Raw genomic sequence first — 20906 nt, forward strand, 5'->3', positions numbered from 1 at the left:
AGCCAGCTGATGTGTCCATGGCTACCTTGCTGCTGAGGGCAGATGTGGCTAGAATCCAGGTTTGCCGCCACATGCTGTTTTCTCCCACGCCAGCATGCCCTTTTGCTTCTTTAGATCAGTTCTGCCCTGTCTTTTGATGTCACCACGCCTCGTGTAAATTCTGCCAGGGGGTCAAATAGGAAATGCTGTGATTTGTAAGGAGTAGAAAGGGCTAAGATGCGTTATAATATATAATATATAATACGTAATACATCATATATAGTGATGCACCGGGTGGAAACGGGTGTCCTGTAAAAGGGCCATCCTGAACAGTCTTGGTTTTGATGCAGCAAGAAAATCCTAAGGCCTCAGCCTTGTGGTGCTAAACCACTGCCTTCTGAAAGGAAGTCGGTCTTTTTCAGTTTTTCAGTCCTAAAGATGCCACTTAGGAACCCAGTGCCGTGCAGAGCCAGCTAGAAAGCGCGCGTTCAAGACGTAAGCTCTCGTGTAGACGGCACACTCGGCACACTCTTGGCCTTTGTTAGGTACTTACTTAAATGCCGTTTCTCAGTAACAGATTCAAAAGGGGCTGCGTTGCAGGATGTACTCCTGGAAGCCCTCATTATTCACCGAGGCTCTGCGGTGGTTTTCACGCAGATGTGAGGAGCGAAGGCTTTGTGAAGTCGTGGTCGATGTCTTTGGACCCAGGAGAGCCGGGCTATGCGGCATGACATGCGGGACGAGGGCCCCCTGCTGACCTTCGGGGGGAGCTCTTTGCCTTAACAAACCCAAGACTCAGGCTTCAAGAAATCCTTTTCTAGAAATGAGATGCTTTGTCTGGGGCCCTGTTAGTTCACGGCTGAGCCGGAGCTGGAGCTCTGGAGATGGCCTTCCATGTGGTTGCCGTGCACGACCTAGGGTCCCCCGACCTTCCCGACCTCCGAGCTTCCCCATTTGTAAGACGAGCACAGCCAGGGCCGTGTCTCAGCGGAGCAGGGAGAAGACGAAGAAGCAATCCTCTGAAATGTGGAGAGCGCCCAGCCCGTGGTAGCCCTGGCCTGTCGGCTGCTGTCAGCTTCCTGAGCCCAGACCTCCGGCCCCGGCCACACACCCTGTCTCCCGACACCATCTCCAGCCCCATCCTGTCTCCCAGGACCGTCTCCCGCCCCTTCCTGTGAACATCACGGCCACTCGCCACCTACTTTATCTTTCCCTTGGCTCTCCAGAAGTGCAGGCTCACCCTGCGGCAGCGGCAGGGCCCACCGGAAGCCTCTGACCATGTCTCTGGTGGGACTGTGATGCACTGACGACCACGCAGGGCACCATGCTTTTCCCTGACTGGAATCTGGAAGGTTCTGGAAAGAATTCACCCATTACCATGATGCAGTGAGATCTGCTGTCACCCGTGGGGCCCCATAGGGGTTAAGACTTGAATCTGAACATTTTAGACCAATAGTTCAAGCTTCAGAAAACACAGAAATGTGTTTTCAGAAAGAAACACGGGTTTAGTTTAGTTAAGACTCAGAGGGGACTCGGCCCCATGGCACCTAGAAACCTGCGGCCTGAGCCGACGCCTCCTCCCTAAGCGTGACCATCAGGAGCCACCACGCCCCGTGTCAGGGATGCATGAGTCGTTCCGGAGGTGGATGGAAAGACGCACGGAGTCGAAGGCACATTGTTCTGTCCTGTGGTCACCAGCTCTGGCCCCGAGCGATGCCCAGAGTGTGTGTTTCTTCTCACAGCCCTGGACTGTGTGCTGAGTCATGGGGCGCTCGTGGATCTGTGGTCATGCTGCAGGCACGGCTGATTACCAGAGCGGGGTTCTGGGCTGAGCGGCGAGCACACACCTACCTGGATAACGCCATCCGCCTGCGTCCCTGCCTGGCTCGGCGGGGGATGCGGTGGAAGACGGCCCGTGGCTGGTCCCAGGAGGCCCCTGCTGGGGTTTGTTAGCCTCTGGCCACGGTTCCTGGCCTCAGGTGCTGGTCAGATACTAACCAGCCCTTCCCCCAACAGTCCAGGAAGTCCTGCTCCTCTCTCAGGTTTGCAGGGGGGCCGGGGGGACCAGGGCGGGAGAGTGTGTTCGTGCTCCCCCCGTGTCACTCGGGCTGCAGGTACTTCCGGTCTGTAGCCGCCCGCCACCCTCTCCGATCCAGCTGCCGGCGCTCCGGGTGGGGCTCTTGTGCCCGGCCGACGCGCTGGAGCCCCCCAGGAGCGCGTGGGATGCAGCAGTCACCCGAGGGGACGGAGCCAGCCACCAGCACCGCCAGGTCCCAGACCCTCTCCGGGGAGTTCCTTCTGTCCGAGGTTAGCGTTCCCAAAAAGGAGAGGAGTCTGCCCCCTCGGAAGTGTCACCGCCTCCTGCTTCATGACCTTCAAGCTGGTGACGCCCTTCCTGAGGCACGACTACCCCCCATCCGTCTGAATTCTGCACTTCTTCCTCTTAGTACCCGACCCACACTTCAGAGGTCAGACAAGCCTCTGCCGCGCACATGCCCAGAATCCATGAAGCCTGCCTCGCTCCCTGTTCTCTGGAACGCGCAGGTGGACCACCCCGGACCACCCCCGAAACACGACGACACGCTCCTGCACGCCCGGTGGTTCCTCCGTCAGTGCGAGCGACGGCTCCGCTCCATCCCCGGGGGCCGCTGCCGGGACCAGCGACCAGGCGCTGGGGCCCTTCGGACCCCGGTGACGTGGGAGCAGCAGTGGCCAGAACAGTCAGGTCTGGTGACCTTCAGAGTCCAGTGAAAAGCAAAAATTCTATGAATGGTTAACGCCAAAGTCCGTTTCATGGATTTAAAAGATCAGGAAAGCAAAAGTTACCGCCCTGGTGGGGTGTTTCAATCCTGCCATCATAAATGCACGTTAACACTCCTGCCTGCTGGGAAGTACCCACGGCTGCCGGGGGTAGGTTTTACCAGGTTCCCCGTGGGGTCAGTGGTCCACCCGCCTCTGTGGCCCGCGCAGACCCCGGCCCATCCTTCCAGTGCTGTCCCCCTGGGGTGCTTCCTCGCCACACCCACACGTTGGCAGGTGCACACAGAACGGGAAAACATTGCTTTGAAATAGCACCAGAGACCCAGGACAGAGTCAGCCCTCTGGCTCCCTACTGAGTGTGAAGCGCAATTATTTATTTTTAAAAAATGTTATTGGAAGAAATTTGAATGTTTCCCGTTGAGACATGTGGAAGATTAGCTCTTCGGGGTTGTAATTAATGCCCTGTTGGTCTCCTTCTGCATCCGGCACCTTACGGAACTACAAGCCTTTGTCTAGGGACGGGAGGAGAGGGCGGGCGTGTTGGTCGTGTGGTCGGGCTCTGCGCTGTCGGTACGGGCTTTCTGACCTCCGCTGAGGAGTGTCCCTGTTCTCGTTAGTCAGCGTGTGTCCCCAGGTAAGTGTTCCCGGGGCATCCCTGTTCTCAAGGCTACTTGCTACAGGTCTTACTTCTTTGTATTGTGCTCATTAATAAGAGAAATGTATATCTTAGACCTATAATGATTTTTTCCATGTAAGACGTATTTATAATACATTAAAAATCCCAATTTCTAAGTAAAATATTTTCCTAAAGTCATGAACCACTCGAAGCGAGATTCAGTCTTCTAAACGTTATTTTCTCAGCTGTGAAGTGGAAACAAAGCTACAGGGCTGTTCCTGTAATTACATGACTTAGACGGTAGATGCTCTGAGCCCCGAGGCAGTGAGGAGTGAGAGTGGCTCCCGCATGGCCTCTGACCAGGCACTGTGGCCCCCGGCCTCCCTGGCCCCTCTGCGCCCCCAGGAACCCTGCGCTCCAGAAGGCTTGGGTCTGGGTGATGTCTAGGACCTTCTCTGTCTCACAGTCAGATCCCCGCCACCCTCCCGCCTGTGAACGTACACTGGGCAAGGATCTGAAGGCTCTTCTGAAGCCGGGGACGCTGTCGCTTGCGGCTGCAGCTGGCAGACTCCTCGCCGTCCCACTCAGCACCGTCTTGAACCAGCACCGGCTGCCTAACTTCCTGGGTCGGGCTGGTCCCCCAGGGGGCCTGAGCTCTCATTTCAGGCTCCTTGTGAGGCGCCACTCCTGGGATCCTCAGGGGCTGCCAGTGTCCTTACCCCTTCTCTTCCCTCGACCTGGACAGTTTGAGGGGATGCCCACGGCTGGGTCTGTGCATTCCTGCAGCTGCTCGACCCGCCTCGGTCACGTGCACCTGCTGGGAGGGACCCGAGGACAGAAACCAGCGGTGACTAGACGGACTCTCGCTCTAACCAGCCCACAGCTGCTGCGTGGGAATGGGAGGCTCAGAGAGGTGGGGCTGATTGCACCGCGTCGCACAGCACCGGCCTGGACGGCACCCCGCTCAGATGTGCCAGAAGCCCAGCTGGGCGCGGCCAGACGCAGCCAACCCTATCCTCGGCGGTGCCCTGTGTTCACACGTGCCTCACGCCCGGCAGCCCTGCCGCGCACCTCCACTCCCGGCCGCCCGCGGCGGGGCTCGTCTGTGGGGTCCTTCAGGATCTCCACCACGGGGCCCGCGGGGAGCGTCGGCTGCAGGAGGGGTGAAGTCTGAACTGTGAAGGCCGCACGGTCAGCCTTGTGACCTTGAACGGCTTGTGACCTTGAACAGCTCACGCGGGGTGTCAGCCGCCGAGCTGCTGCGGCGTCGGTGCCCATCGACGCGTTATGGAGATTTCCAGCAACCCCGGGGGACCGTGCAGGCCTCCCCTCTGGGACGGGACGTCACCCTAAGCATCGTGAGGCAGCCCCCCGCCCCCCGCCCCGTGCAGACGGAGGTCTTCTGCTTCCAGTTCTACTCTCCCCGCCCGCCACTTCCACTTCCTTTTTTTATTATTTCACAAGAAGCTTCTCGCGTTACTCAAGACTCCTCGGAGTCCGCTGGCCTCCAAGCAGCATCCCACACGTTCAGAATTCCGCTCTCCCTGTTCGGTTAGTTGCAGAAGTGAAATAGAACAGGGACGCTGGCTGGCCGGGTCGGGAGAGCGGGCGGCTCTCAATGTCCGGCCCATGGAGTGCCAGCCCCACGCTGGGTGCAGAGAGGACTTAAAAAATAAATAAGTGAACTTAAATAATAATGCAGTGGACTAAAGATGACCGGCCGGTGTCCCACTGGTTGGTCTGCGGCTGGTTCTTCGCAGCGTGTTCGGGAGGCTGGCGGGCAGTAGTGAGCTCCCCGTCCCAGTGCCTCACCCTTGCCCGCCCTGCTCTGCTAGCTCATGAGGGTGCAGTGAGACCCAGCAAAGCCACCGCCCGAACTCGTGTGCATGCCGTGGCTTTGCCCGCAGTTCTACAAGATGCCGCTCACCTCGGGTGCCTTGGAAGGCCCAGTCCGTGACGAAGGCTCTAATCACCGTTCCCACGTCACTTCTCCCCTTGCATGTCCTGTCATTCTCTTTGGGCCAGAGTGCACGTTGTGATTTAATGCAAGAATCTGCCTACAGAAAGTGGTTCATGTAAAATAAATTCTCCTGCTATTAATCTGAGAGGCGGTCCACTCCAACTGCTTCTGCGTGCATTCAGAAGTCTGACCTGGACTTTTGTGACGTCCATCTACCCTAGGTCCGGTAGTCTTGAGTTTTCTGAATATGGATTAAATCTTTCAGGAACAACGCTCCCAAGGGCAGCCTCAAGTTTTGCTTTGGAGTTTGAGGAAGTTTGGATCAGGACAGACCAGCTTGGAAGAAGCATTACCTTTCTCCCAGAGGGTCAGGGTGGGGCGCACGTCTGTCATTGGATTTCAGCCTCAAATGCCCTTTGTCCAAAAATAGCTCCACTTTTGTCCACAAGCCCCCAAATATTTACACACCCCACAGGATTCTGACTTAGGTTAGATTTTTCGAGATTTGTTTTCTGGAAGGAGGGAACATCACTCTGGGGAGAGGGGGAGACACCGGCTGGAGGAAGTAGGGGAGGGGGGCAGGAGATGCGCTGCCCAGGGGAGAACACGGTTGGTGACGAGAGGTTCTTTACGCTCAGATGGAAGGAAACCCTGAAAGTCCAAGCTGTTGGCTTTAAAAGAAATGAAGTCTTCTTGCCAATGTTTCTTTTCTCCCCTTCCCCTGTTTAGCCCCTCGCCCAGCCCCTCCCCTCGGTGACCGTCAGTGCGTTCTCTGGAGTTAAGTGTTTCTTAGTTTGTTCTCGTTTCGCTTTGTTCACCTGTTCTGTTCCTACAGTTACCCGAATGACTGAAACCAGAAGGCGTTCGTCTTTCTCTGAGTCACGCCACTTCCCATCTCATCCTCCAGACCATCCGTGTTGTTGCAAACGGCAAGATTCCGCTCTTCTTGGGGGCCGTGTAATGCTGCTGCGTGTAGACCACATCTTCTTCATCCATTCTGCGGAACATGGGCAAAAACAGTTAATTTCTTTTAAAGCCAACAACTTGGACTTTCGGGGTTTTCTTCTTTTATTTTGGGGTGTGAGATAGTGGTGTGAGAAAGTCGTCCGTCCGTTCTTCCGCACGGAGCTGTCCAGCATTCCCAACACCGTTTACTGAAGAGGCTTTTTCCCATTACATATTCTTGCTTCCGTTGTCGGAATTAATTGATCGTATAATCATGGTTTTATTTCTGGGCTTTTCTATTCCATTCCATTGACCCGTGTGTCTGTTTTTGTGCTAGTAACATACTAGTTTGATTACTGCTGTACTGTACAGTGATACGTCCCAAAATCTGGGATTGTGATGCGTCCAGTTTTGTTTTCTAAGATCACTCTGGCTATTCTGAGTCTTTTGTGGTTCCGTACAGATTTCGGGATTGCTTGTTCTAGTTTTGTGTAAAGGCAATTGGTATTTTGGTAGGGATCGCACTAAATCTGTAGATTGCTCTGGGCGGTATAGATATTTAACCGTATCGGTTATTGTCTGTGTTTAGTTTTGTATAAACCATTCTTATTTCTAAAACGGGAGGGAGCTCCACAGAGATCGAGTGTTTTATTAGTGTGTGTATTCTACACATCTTGCAAGTTCTCAATATCTAGTTAAAACCCTACGAGGAATCGAAAAGTAGCCAAACTTCAGGGGGACGGCTGCTCCCTGCTTCCAGACCCGCGTCTCCTGGGACAACACACCCACTCATACTCCCTGGCTACTCTGTAGACCCCAAGAGGACAAAAGCAAGTTCTCTTTCCCTCTCTGTGCCTGTCACGTGGAGTACTGTGTGCCTCACCTCCATCTCGTCCGTGAGGGTCTTGAGATGGTTGGTTTAAATGGTTCGGTAGACAGACGGTGGAACCACCTTGGAGGCTGGAGTGACCTGCGGAGGTAGACTCGCATCCTTAAAAGCGTACATTCTTAAACACGAGGGGTTTCTTCACTCTCATGCGGGAACCGTGCGGAATTTACCGGTTCTCCCCAGCGGGTGACGTCTCACTGCCACCACAGCTGCCTTTGATTTACCGGAATTCGTCTTCTCCGTTTCACCCAATCCTTTGCTTCCCTGGGCTCACGGGACGTGCCATCGCCTGGCCTGGTTTCCGTGTACAGGGTGAGGCGGGAAGGCTGTTCTCTCCCCGGGCGTTGGCTGTTGAGGGTCTCGGCCCGTAGCTGCTCAGGGACTCACACAGCCTGGGAGGGGGCACTCGAGAATGTCATCGCTTCCTTTCTCGCCCATCCCGCCGTCGGTCGGGGTCCTCGTGGAGAAGGGCCAAGGCATCCTTCGTGGTCACTCAGAGGCACCCAGGACTGTGGGAGACTTTAGAAAACTTCAGATCTTAAGCAAGTTCCCTGTCCCCTCTTGGGGAGTGCAGCTTACCTTTTATCCGGGCATATGTACCATCGAGAAATCCTTCCCACCTCTACCCTTCAAGGACAGCTGCTTCGCGTTCAGCAGGGCATGGTTTTCACATGTTGAAAACAGAGTTCCTCGTGGACAATGACACTTATACCTGTCCTTAAACACCAGCATCTGAGCCCAGGGGATGGTCAACGGTGATGGGGCATGTGGTCCTGGTGGTCATCGCAGGGCCAAGGAGGAGCGTGGGTGAGCAATTGGTATACAATGAGTTCGGGTAAATCCTCCACTTTTGTGCCTTGTGGGGGTGAAAAAATCATGAATATGCTGCTAAAGTTTATGTTAGAAAAAACAGATGAAGAACTGATTTTTTTTTTAAGCCGACTTCATCTTCTTCGCCGATGGTGTGCATTGTTGGGATGCTCACTTGTCTGATGAACCGTCCTCAGTCTGACCCTGCAGTGTCTGTGCCCCCATGATTCCCATAACAGCGGGCCCAGACGGGCCGTTCGTTTTCAGGAGTGTCGCCCTGTCTGCTCTCAGCGCGGCTCAGCGCACCTGGGGAGGAGATGGGACCCACCCTGGCGCTACGCTACCCACGAGAGGTCTGGACTCGGGTTCCTTGTCCAGGATGAGGAAACTCACGGAGGGGTCTTTGTTACTGAGCAGGGCGTGGGGATGGCCAGGGTCCCACGTCCTTGCGGTGTGGTCGGCATCAGAAGCCGAGGTGTAATGTGCTCATGCAGCTTCCGGTGTGTCTCACGTCCAGGGGTTTTCATTTTCTCGTCTCAGACGGGCAAGGTGTATCTCACAGGACTGTTGCTCTGACTGAAACTGCAGGAACTCCGAGGGCATTGAAGCCAACGCCTTGTGTTTTTCTCGTAGCTTCTGACGAGCTCATCGACGCAGGATGGGAAACCACGCGGGAAAGCGGGAGTTGAGCGCGGAGAAGGGCGACAAGGTAAGAAGTAGGCCGGTTTGTCACTGAGCACGACCCCTCAATACCAACTTCGGCTGCAGGGCTCCCTTGGAAGCTGGGGGGGGATTACCCCCGCCTCAGAAACGTCTAGAGTGGCCCTGAGCACTGAGACCAAGACCCACACGTCTCGGCCCGGACCCCAGCCCATGACAGTCTTACTGGGCTGGCCCTCCCGGGTCCCGCTGTCGGCCGTCCCTGTGCACTCGGTCGCCGTACACGCTTAGAAGGTACCGATAAGCAAAAGGGAAGAATCCACATAAAAACGGTCCGAATCCAAGGTCTTCAGCAGTTACCCTGTGTTTCCCGCATGGCGTCCACTCATCGTATCGGCCTCGGCTCCCCTTGCTGAGGGCGGTGCTCTGCGCTGCCCTACACCCCTGGCATGTGTCCGAACCGAGGCTCAGCCTCTGGCTCCTGACCTCTCCGGGGCCGCCGGTCGCCAGGCTCCTGGTGGCTTCATGCTCCGTCTGGGACCTTCTCTACCATCAAGGGTCATTTTAGGTAATGACGGGGCTGACCCTGTGTGTGGAACGTTGAACCCTCCTGTCGTGGGGGCAGGGATGGGAAATCTCTTCCCGGCTTCGGTACTTCATGTTGACGGAGCCTTATGTGTGTGTCAGTCAGGACGCGTCGGGGCTCACGACCGTCCTGGAGCTGAGGGCCGGCCACCCCCTCTGCCACTCGCACACGAAAGTGCTTCAAGACTCCCTGGGGCGGGGTTGGGCAGCAGCCCCTCCAGCCCCTCCGCCACGCTTGCTTGCGATAGGGTTTGCAGTGCATGACCGTGACCCGAGCGGCAGGGGGTCCTTCTCTGCTCCTGCTTGGACTCCTTTCCTGCATCAGCCGGGGGTCCTTCTCCAGACTTGTTTCAAGTGCCCCCCGTTCTGTGCTGCCTTCATGAGCTACAGCGTTAGCGAGGGTCTTCACAGATGATTTCCGGCCCAAGAAGAACTGAAAGGGACTTCGCTGTCTGTAATGTCCTTACTGGTTTGGATCCTCCCTTCACTGCTGACGGGGGGACTGACTTTATCAACACATTAATGATCTTAGTTCATACTGAATCGGGGGGTGACGTGTGGATTCTTAAACCCCAAACTGGACGACTGATCGCCTCGTTCTAACGGCAGTGGCGTTGAGCTGCGAGTCGGGTCGGGCAGGGTCCGCACCCGGAGCCGCGTCTCCGCCCACCGCAGGTGAGGGTGGACAGCAGCCACCCGTGCGGACCGGCCACCTCTGACCCCGGGGGACCGCAGTCTCCTGATGATGGATTCGTGGCCCCAGTTCTAAAAACCACTCTGTGACTCGCGGGTCTCTCCTGTGTTTGACGTTGTGAGTCACTGAAACACGCTCTTAATTTGTTAGTTCTCCCAAAATAAGATGGCGGAGCCGTGGGGAGGCCCATACTTGCACTCTTGCTGCTGAAAGCTGATGTTTAACATTTGGACGATTAAGATATTGGGGATTTAAGAACACTGGTGTCTGCCGGTGATCGTTACATGGTAAAGCTCTGCAGGGTTTTTTTGTTTTTTGTTTTTTGTTCTTGTCACCGGAGAGAAGGGTTTCACAGCTTTCCGAGTGAGCGTCCGAGATAATCCGTGGCATTTAGACGGGCACCAGAATAGAAGGAGACACCTTGGGCCACTGCGCTGCTGTGGACTCCTGTGTGCTCCCGCAGGGGCTTCCGTGCGGCCCACTTGGACATGGGAGATGGTCGGAGCAGTGTCTGTGTCAGGGTGCCGGGCTGACCTGTGATCAGAGGGTCTCTGCGGGGCTGTCTCTCTCCCCTCCCGCACCCCTGCCGAGGACCCGTCCCGTGTCGGGGTGGGTGTGACTCCCTGCTCCGGCCGGGGCCTCTGTCCAGCGCCGGGAAGGAGTCCCCTCCCAGCAGGACCTTCCGGGTCATGTTTCCCCCGTGACTCAGCACCCGCGGTCTTCCCACCGCCCTCTCCGTCCCCCTGAAGAGCACAGGACGGGATGCCGGAGGGAGGGGTGTGTTCCAGAAGGCAGAGAGAGACGGCCGCCTTCCCAGCCTTGCACGTTAGTGGCTGGTGGAGCAGGACACAGGGCAGGGAGGCCTGAGAGCCCCGTTTCCGTGGCCCCGGCCCCGTGGCCCTGGCACGGAGCAGAGCATCTGGGGGTGAGCGTGAGGGAGAAAGACGGCAGCCACGGGAGGAGCCACGGGACGAGCCACGGGACTGTTTCTGTGAGTCATTCCCAACCTTCGGAAACGAAGAAAGCCCTATTTTGCCTTTGGTTCTGTGGGGTTTTAAGAAGGCTCACTAATTTATCAGCACATTGTCATTCGGTCCGTGTTCATGCTGGGGATCGGCAGACCCAGGAAGGACGCGCCCCGGCGGCCCTGGAGGCCCCAGAGGGCACCCGTGCTCGCTGCCTGAGCCCCGGGTCTGGCTGAGACTCGCCGCATGCTCTGGCCTCCCCTGTGGAGGCTCCTGGAAGAAAACTGGGTCCATGGGCTAAAAATAGCCCCCTTGCCTTTGGGGAGACTCTACCTGGAAGATAGCCCTGGGGAGCCCAGTAGGGAACCTGGCCAAGGGACAGAAGACATTTGTGTCACCTGGCTACAGCGGGGATTCAGGACCTTTTGTCGGCTTGAATGAAAGGTGTTGGACCAACTGCCCCTCGGGAGAGACTGTCCATTTGCAGCAGGCCCTCAGCATGGGGTCTGCATGTGACCGGCTGTGACCTCCCCTCAGTGTCGGGTCCGTGTACGGCAGGGACGCAGGAGAGAGACCATGTTACTTGGGCTCCTGGGTTTGGGGTTCACTCAGCGTGGGACTGCATTTCCCTGCCACTGTACCCGGCTCACAAGTTCCCCATGTTTCTGGATGTTTCTATCTCATTGGTTTAAGGAAAAATATACCACACTGAAAACCAAAATCTGAGCACCTGCAAAGTGTAGGTTCATGCCTGAACCTTGCAGTGGGGAGTGACTTCTCCGTCTGGTTTCCAGTCAGACGGATCAGTTCTCCCCACCGTTCTTCGGAGCCGAGCGCGCCCAGACGCGGGCAGTACGCAGCAGCACGTTGCCTCTCCGGGGATAACCACGTCCCCCAGAAAGGCATCCATGTCTTTAATCATCATTAAAACGCACTCGCTTGACGAGACCCTCCAGACGTACACGAACGACACTGAGAAACGAGACTCTGGCTTGCGGATACACGGCACTTCCCGTCCCGTGAGGACCGTCTTCGCTTCGGTGGGAGAATCAGTCTCTTCTGAAAGGACTGACAGCCCAGCTGTGCGGGGGCCGCCCTTGTCCGTCCACGGGGTGATTCCTTAAGGCCTTTCCTTGACGGAGTCCTACATCCTGCAACTCATCCCAGCTGTGGGACACCGCCGGGTCTTTTCCCCGATTTAGAAGCCTCTCTTCTGGCCGCGCCAGCCTGGGAGTGGGAAGTCATCCTGTTTGAAGCCATCATTAGGGGGAGAGGCCCTCTGCTGTCATCTCTCCTCCCCACACAGAAATTAGGTTCACTGAAGGCCCAGCTCATGCGAGCTCTGCTGGCAGCCGTGCCCTCAGCGTCCCCTCCCCGCACAGCCCATGGGGGAGTGTGCCCAGGGGACCCCGCCCTCTGCCAGCCCCGGGCCGGGTGACGGCCTGCAAACCCCGGCAGGGTGCTGTCCGTGCCATGGGGAGAAGGGCATGGTGGGACCGAGCCCAAGCCTTTCAGTCTTCCAGACACTGTGGCGCGGTTTCCTCCCGATGCCACACGTCCTCCTACACTTCTGATGCAAAGTGACGCTGTCACCACAGCTGTTTTGCAGAATGGGAAGTGGACTTACGGAGAAAGCCACTTCCTGCAGTCACCCCAACCCCAGCCTGCAGCATCGTGTGGCGGGGCTGTGGGGCCGCTGGGTGCTGAATTCACCCGGAAATACTTACCTTTCTGATGGGCTTGTGGCACCTGGGCCGCTGTTAGACCCATATGTGTGTAATTTCTGTTTTCTTGGGCAAGTCGCATAAAGAAAGCTTTTTGAGAACTCAGGTCGTTCTTAAGTGAATCATATCTGTTTAGAAGCTTAGGGATCTGGAAAGTGGAAGGTACATCCTCACAGGCCTGTACCAGATTGAGAAACACCTCAGCCACGTGGAGTTAATCCTTAGTGGGGTTCCAGCGGGCGTCCATGGTAGCGTGTCTTCTGCAGAGTTCCAGAATTCACTCTGTATCCCCTGGCCTGTCCGGGTCTCTCTAGCTCACACTCGTGCGCACGCGCGCACACACACACCAAAAAGCAATCCTCTCCGCCCCCATTGTGGACCATGGGACGACCTTCCCGACACAGGTGGCCAAGAAGCAGGTGATCTGTGGCTAGAGTCCCTGAAGAACCAAATTTTAAATCTTACTGAATCTTAAATACTTTAGACGTCAATAGCCATGCGTATGGAGGGGCAGCGCGGCCCGCTGGGTCCTCCGTCCAGGTCACCTTGGTTCTCAGACTTCCTGAAATCCTACCAAGCATCCACCCATTTTGTCTATGAAAAGAACTCTGGTCTCTCTCAGAGTCACTGAGTTTCACGCAGAAGCTCCAACTGGATGCAGAGAGTGAAATCCTTGGAGAAGCAGGGACACACACACACACATACCAGAAATTGTCCAGGAGGGCGCCAGGGCGCTCTCCGCTTCCGCCACCAGTGCGCCTGCTCCCACATGCCCCTCCCCGCTCAGCACGAGGCTCTGTGTCCCCCGTGCTCCACCCGGGGCAGAGCTCAGCCCCGCGCACGGACAACAGCACACGTGTGGACGGATGGCTTCAGGGTTTAACGCACGCTGCGGTTGACTCTCCCGACTTATCCCGAAAGAACTGCAGCGAGCGCCTGAAAAGGAGAAATAAAATAATGTGGTAAACACGCCCTCGGAAAGAAACATTCTGAAACCTGTCATAGTCAATAACCTTTTTATTTTACTTCTGGAAAACTCTTGAGCGGGCCTGTGGCTGACTTGAGGACAGGTCGCAGAAGGTAACGTGAAACACCTTTTCACAGTTAGTTTTTGTCCTGTCGTGCTTGATGAGAACCAGGGCCGCCTCTGAAGGCGGAACACATGGAACCCACCAGCCGGGGTTTGTCCCTGGGGGGTATGGCCACAGCGCCCGCCGCTGGGGATGCTGGTGACATTTCTTTTCGAGATGTGGGATTTTTTTTTTTTTTAAGATTTTATTTATTTGTCAGAGAGAGAGAGGAAAAAACAGAGCAAGCACAAGCAGGGTGAGGGGCAGAGGGAGAAACAGGCTCCCCGCTGAGCAGAGAGTCCAATGTGGGACTCGATCCCAGGACTCTGGGATCATGACCTGAGCCGAAGGCAGAGGCTTCACTGACGGAGCCCCTCAAGGCGTCCCGAGATGCAGAATTTGTTACTGACATTAGAAAACCGTCCGACTAAGCTTTACGTCCCAGCAGAGCCTAGAACGTGCTGAGTCAGCAGTGCTCCTGCCCTTAGGACCAACCGAGAGACAGGACCCTAAGCTGGATTCTGATGCTTAAGAATAGAAGTGGGTAGTTTGTTTCATCTGATACAAGAGAATGCTCACACCTTTGTCAGTTGGGGCGGCAACAAGTCTACAAACACACGTGATTACTAAAGACATAAATAAGGTGTAATTAGTAACAAGGAACAAAGCCACCCGTCAACACCCCGTCATAAAACACTGGGCTGGTTATGAAGCAGTGCCCCAGGCAGCATAAACCTGCGTGGGGTCCGCAGGCCAGGCCGGGAGTGTGTGTGTGTGTGTGTGTGTGTGCGCGCTCGCGCGATCACGCATGCTCAGCCCCCTCCTGGCCCCCCTTACCTCGGACGTGGCCGTGCACCGCACTGTGCAGGACCCGTTCCCTAAGCCACACTGGGGCCTCGGGCTCAGGCTCAGGACCCCGATGGCTCCCGCTTTGCTTTCTGGGCTTGACCCCGAGAGATGCTCATGTTCTGGCTCTTGAGGCTCCCAAAGGCTTGTTTGCAAAGTTAGTCTCCATCAGAAACTGTGGCCACAGTTTGCCACTGCTATCTTTGGGCCACAGCAGCTCTTAGGTGTAAGAGATAATTTAACACAGGTTATTAAGTAGAAACAATGTAGCAGTAAAATGATTCTTTGTGTAAAACTAAGGGCAGACTGTGCACCAGAGGCCACCCGGCCCACAGCCCTGCCTTCTCTCTGTGGTCACGGGTTGCCTCCCTGGGCTTCGGGCCGGCCCATGGCCTGAGACAGGAGCCCGGCGCTCCCATGAGACCAGACTGTGTCTCATCTTGTTCTTAGCTGGACGCACAGGGCTTTCTCTCCTCGTTTCTGACTTCTTTCTCTGTTGTTCCCTATCTCCTCCGCCCCCAGGTGCGTGAGGCTCAGCTCTGGTGAGAGAGCCGGGGCCGGGGGCAGGGACGGGGGTCCAGCGGGCGGGGGGGTCCGAGATCTGGCCCTCGGCGGGTGCGTAAGGAGGAAGCAGCACGCTCCTCACGGCGTGCGGCGCAGGAACCAGTGTTCAAGCTCCGTGTTGGATTTACACCGGCTGAGAACGTGATCTCGGGGATGGCTGGGCAGAGTCCCGCACGGGCCGCTGGTGATGTCGGCCGCTCTGGGAGGCGTGAGAGGTCCTGTGGTCACCACCCCCAGCTGGCCCTGCCGTGGTCACGGGCGCTCACTCAGCTGCTGGCCGAGTGCCGCTGGTCAGCCGGCGCCGGGGCTCCGGAGCGCCGCTGCGTCCCTCCGTCTCCAGAGGGCTTCGGTTTGGTCGCTGACAGGGAAGACCTGTCCTTTCACAGGAAGACTCCCAGCTTCTTAAGGAGTAAGGAGAAGGACTTCCTGATACTCAGTACAATCCTCTTACAGTCCTTTTAACGACGTCGAACTGAACAGTCTGACTTTCAGAACGTTGTCTCCTGTCTTTTCTCGCTTGTGACTTTAGCGGTGTGGTTTTTGAAGTTTAAATTTGGAAGCCAGAGATTTTCTGTGCTGGACTGTGTTTGTGTAAAATTATCTTTCTGAGGGTGCGGGTGCGATGTTCCGAGCCCGCCAGCCCCAGACTCCGGGGGACGCGCTGGGCGGCTGCGCGCACGCCTTCTCCTGCTCTGCTCTGCACTTGGGGGATTGTAACGTGTCGTTCTCCTAATTGGCAACTTGGTGCCTTCATTAATTTAATTATCATATCGTTAAAGAAAAGCCTAGTTAAAATTCATTTTTATGTTTCTGCGGCTTTTGATGCTTACAAAACAGACTCTCATTTAATGCATTCTTAATCACACTTCAGCACAAGGTGTTTGTAACCAAGCTCAAGTCGTAAGGAAGGAAGTGAGGCAAGTCGGTAATGACATTAAGCACACGTGGCACCGTAGGATTACGACAACGCGGTTATTCATAGAGGTGTGTGCTGCCTCATAATTGCAGTAAGACACTTAAAATACCAGCGTCTCCAAGTTCAGAGCAAAGGCGAGCTCCAGTGTTGTTTCCGGATGTGTTGGAGCAGAGGCCCTGCCAGCACAGCTTGCACGTTCTCTCCCTCCAGCCAGGCTGTCCCCTCCTGCCCCCTGCGTGGGCCACCTTGCACCTGCTGCCCTCGTCTGGGCAGGCAGCACCTCCCCTCCCCCACTCTCACTGGCCCTGGCCTCAGCCCGGACCCCCACTTGCAGCTGCCGTGTCACTGTCCTTGTGCAGCTCCCCACCCCCAAGGCTGGGTTCCTTTTGTTTCTCCCAGGGGCTTTGCCTGAGACTCCAGCATCCACTCTGAGCTGGTTTCCTCACCCAAGAGAGGGGCTGGGGCGTCCAGCCAGCCCTGACCGCGGAGCAACCGCGCCAGTTTGGGCCTCTCCTTTGTCTGCTTGTTGGGCCCTGCTGTCCCCCGGGTTCTGTGCTCGGAGGTAGGGATGCCGTTCTGCACTCAAAGTCAAATGTATTTATTTATTTATTTTTATTTGGTGTTTTTTTGTGTGTGTGTGTGGTTTTTTTTTTTAGAAAGACGCTTTTTTAATTTTTTTTTTTTTAAGATTTTATTTACTTGACAGAGAGAAATAGCAAGAGAGGGCAGCAAGCACAGGGAGGTGGAGAGGGGGAAGCAGGCTCCCCGCCGAGCAGGGAGCCCGATGCGGGGCTCGATCCTAAGACCCTGAGATCATGAGCTGAGCTGAAGGCAGATGCTTCACTTAAAGATGACAGTTTTGGGGCACCTGGGTGGCTCAGTGGGTTGAGCCTCAGCCTTCAGCTCAGGTCATGATCTCAGGGTCCTGGGATCGAGCCCCGCACCGGATCTCTGCTCAGCAGGGAGCCTGCTTCCTCCACTCTCTCTGCCTGCTTCTCTGCCTACTTGCAATCTCTCTCTCTGTCAAATAAATAAATAAAATCTTAAAAAATAAATAAATAAAGATGACAGTTTCGACTCCCGAAATATGTCTGCCTTTGGCCCCCGGCAGCCACCCCTCTGGGGACCCCAGCACCGAGGGCAGGAGGGACCCCTCCCCTGCCCCCGCCCCTGCACACCCTGTTCCTGTTCCCCTGCAGGGGTGCTGTCAGACACTGCCAGCACTCCGGAGCCCTTGGCCTGACAGGGTGCAGTCGCCTGGCCCAGGCTCATCTCAGGGAGGAAGAAATGGACGCCTCCTTGTCGGTATGAAGCAAGGCCACCAGGATCGGGCATCTGAGGTGCGTCTTCTGAACGCTGGGCTCCTGCCTTCGCTGTCCTGCCGCTCCGTCCCCCGACACCGAGGGTGCTGGGCTGGTGGTGCCCCTCTCGCCTCCAGACCGTGCGCGAGACACTCCTGGTTCTCACTGGCAATGGCTGTGGAACTGAGTGTGGTTTGCATCCAGAATCACCGATCTTGGGGTTTTTTCTTTTTGTATCAAATTAATAAAAGAGCTATAGGGACCACCCCTCACACACCAGAGTAAATAAATTGAATGCAAAATCTTTTTTTGCCCTGCTATTCTACGTCAGGACCATTTTAGTTCTTTTAAAAAGTGGTTTAGTGCAGTGCATTTCAAAGTGAGGTATAACGAGATTTGTACGCTATTCCAAGAGCATTAATAAACACTTCCTTCTGATGAGCCATTTCTAAAACGCAGAGTCTCTTCATTTCATTGCTGGAATGCAGAATATTTAGTTACTCTGTTTAGGAATGTTGAATTTCATGCTTTTCTTGTCAAGTCTTTAGTGTTTAAAAGAAAACCAAACTTGGTTTTTATGTTTTTGTTCCTGAGCCTATAACTGTGGTCTGGACGCAGAGAGACAGAGGGTGCTCTTTGTAAGTCCCAGTTTCTGCAGTGCTCGGGGCAGAAGAGTTGCTTCCTGCACCCGGGAGAAGCCGGCCGCTTGACTCCCGTCCTGGGTGGCTCCGCCGCCACGTGACCTGGTAGGGTGAGTTACATGCTCCATAAAGAGGTTTTTCAAAATATTTTTGTAAGTCTTATCTTCATCTGACTACACTCTGACTTAATTTTATCCTGAATTATGAAACAAGAGAAGGTCTGTATCTTGAAAAACAAAATTTCTCCTGAACGTGCCTTTTCCGAATGAGGGATCCGTCGTACTGCTCCCGGTGATTGGACCTCTCAGCCCCTGTGCATGTAAATTCTCGAAGAGGACTTGATCTTATCATGGAGCGCGTGACTCATCTTGGTGCTGGATGAGGAGAGACAGGAGGCGGCCGGCTTTGTTCCTGCAGCCCGGAGAGCACGCTGGGGCAGGCAGGTCTGCGCCCGGGTCGCGGGCGCAGTGGCGTCCGGCTTTGAACAGAGCATCTGCAGAGACAAGCAGTGATTCCGTGGGCAGTGCCAGCTTGTTCCCTTAGAGCAAAGGCACCAAAATGCAGGTTCTTGGGGGGGGGGGATCTGTCTCTTTTTTCTTACTGCATTAATATGCTCATTAAAACCTGCTTTTTACTTAGAATGATTTTACTTCCACCTTTCCTAAGGTATGGAAAACAGGAGATAAAGGTTTGTAAAATAAATGATGGCGGCTGATGGTGTGGACTCTGCCAGCCGAGGGCCGGACCGTGGAGCAGGTTTCCCAGGGGCCGTGGATGCCCACAGAAGCCCCGTGAGGCCGACCATTCCCACACGACCGCTCGCAGCAAGGGTGCTGAGCGACCCAGGGCTGCGGGGCACAGTCAGGAAAACAGGACCGTCAGCCCTCGCTGCTCTCCACCACATCCGCCTCCCAGCAGGCCGATACCGGAGCGCGTGCGGCCCCGGTAGGGTCCCATGTTCAGGGGAGTTAACTAGGACCCTGAGGTTTTTATGACATAAAACTAAAGGAAACGTTTTCAGCTTCAAACTAAGAGGGTCTGAGTTTTCCATCCCTCCTTCTGCTCTCAGGAATGTAACTGATCCCTTTGAGCTGAATGAATGTCTTAATTACCTGAATTACCTTTAGTGCATTTTAACTGAATGCGCAGTTCACTACGGATAACTCCGGGAGCTGCCCTGAACGGCCAGCCTCTCTCTCCCTGTGCCTGTCTGCCCCTCCCCCTCACACCCTTCCTTATGTGACTCTCCTTATTTAAGACTGGACCAGCGGATCGAGCAGTAGCTTCCAGGAAAAAAATGCCAACATATTTGTGTTCCTAAAATAGAAGCCAGTATGTCTGGTTACGCAACGGGCCTCGATAAACAGTTTTACCGTGACGCAAGTTAATACTTGTTTTGCTGCGACTTCTCAAAGTCAACCCTTAAATCGAGCTCTGAGCTCATGTCTTTGCCGTCGGTATTTGAAAAGCACCGCAGTCCTAATTACACTACAAAGCGGTCTTGGCAGAGACGGTGGTGTGGACACTGAGTCGTTACACGAGCCGCTCCGGAAGCGGATGGCTCCGTAAACTACCTCGAATTCGGAGCTGTAGGTCTCTTGCCGTGACGCTGGGACCTTCCCCTGGGAGCTGCCTGCGCGCTGACCTCTGAAGGCTTCTCAGACGCGCTTTCTGGAGCTGTGAGTCCCAGGCCGGACGGCTCACTCACTGAGAGCCCACGGGCCGGTTGTTTTCAGTAGGTTTGCAGACACACGGGACAGTCTCAACAATTTTAGATATTGACCTCACCCCAGAGAGCGCGTGTGCTGTTTCCCCTCAGCCTCTGTGCCCCGGCCCTCGGCCACCAGGAGTCTCTTCCTGTCCCTGGGTCTCCCTGATCTGGACATTTCACGTGAATAGAATCATGTGACGTGTGGTCTTTCTCTTGGGCTGCCTTCGCGGCGTGGACGGCGTCCTGTGTCCGCCCGAGCTTCCTGCTGTCTTACAGCTGAATGACCCCTGCTGGGGGCAAGAGCTCACGTACGAGTTTCTGTGTGGACACGCGTTTCGTTTCTCCTGATACACTCTCTTGATTTAAAAAGCAAAACCTGGATTTTCATGTACTCATGTCATCAGAAAGGCTCGCTGTGTTTTCCGGATGCCATTCCGACGGACGGGTCCGGGAGAGGAGCCCTGGCCTTGACCTCACACCTCACGGAGCGGTCACATCATTGTTCTGTCCTTCTGGGCTCCGCAGGGTTGGACAAAAGCCTTTTCGGTGCCTCTGTTCATAAACTCATTCAGGTTAGTCACTGTCACCCGATGGAGAACTAGCCAGCCTAGGAATTAGAATAAATTCTTCCAAAATTTTCATGCCCCACATTTCAAAAAACCGATCTGGGATCTTGGTGCTGAGTCCCATGGGGTCCCCACACCGGACGAGCCAGCTACTGCGAGGAAGGGCTCCTTGCCCGGGCTTCTCCTGGTCCTGGCTTCCTGGGCCACGTTGTTGTTCTTTAACAAGCAGCCCTGTTGAGGCGAAATCACACACCATAACGTTCACTCGTCTCAGGTGCACGGCTTGGGACGTTCTAGCATAGTCACAGGATCGTGCAGCCGGCACCACGGCCTGATTCTATAACCCATTCGTCACCTCCAAAGAGACCCGGCACCCGCTTGCACTCCCTGCCCGCCCCCCTCCCCCGACCCCCGGGCCCCAGGACCAGCATCTTCCAGTCCGTCTAGCGTTGGCCGCTCCGGACATTTCTCGGACGTGTCTGTGTCACTGCCCCGCGGCGTTTGGCCACCAGCTGCGTTCATAGGACGGCGTTTCCCGGGCTTGTCCACGGGGAGGTGCCCGTTGTTAACGAATATGTTCCGCTGCCAGAAGACGCAGCACTCTCTTGCCAGCTCTCTCACCGGGGAGCGTTGGGGTTGCTTCCCCCACGTGGTGTTAGGAATGTGCTGCCGTGAACACCCCCAGGCAAGTTTTGTGTGGACGT

The 20906-nt window shown here is 55.6% G+C and overlaps 1 protein-coding gene across 9 annotated transcripts in view; it reads left to right on the forward strand.

Annotated features, from left to right (window-relative positions):
• MBP (myelin basic protein) overlaps positions 1–20906 on the forward strand; it is a 103198-nt gene that overhangs the window by 9954 nt on the left and 72338 nt on the right. For 7 of the 9 annotated variants that reach the window (XM_032310288.1, XM_032310289.1, XM_032310292.1 and 4 more), the window contains exon 2: positions 8593–8668. In XM_032310288.1, coding sequence (XP_032166179.1) covers positions 8618–8668 — 51 coding nt within the window. In that variant the 5' untranslated portion in view covers positions 8593–8617. Of the gene's footprint in view, positions 1–2730; positions 2890–7899; positions 7957–8592; positions 8669–20906 lie in introns of those variants that run through there. The other 2 variants (XM_032310287.1, XM_032310291.1) reach the window with 2 other exon arrangements.

This window comes from Mustela erminea, chromosome 13 (genome assembly GCF_009829155.1).
Source record: "Mustela erminea isolate mMusErm1 chromosome 13, mMusErm1.Pri, whole genome shotgun sequence".
Classification (NCBI taxonomy): domain Eukaryota; kingdom Metazoa; phylum Chordata; class Mammalia; order Carnivora; family Mustelidae; genus Mustela; species Mustela erminea.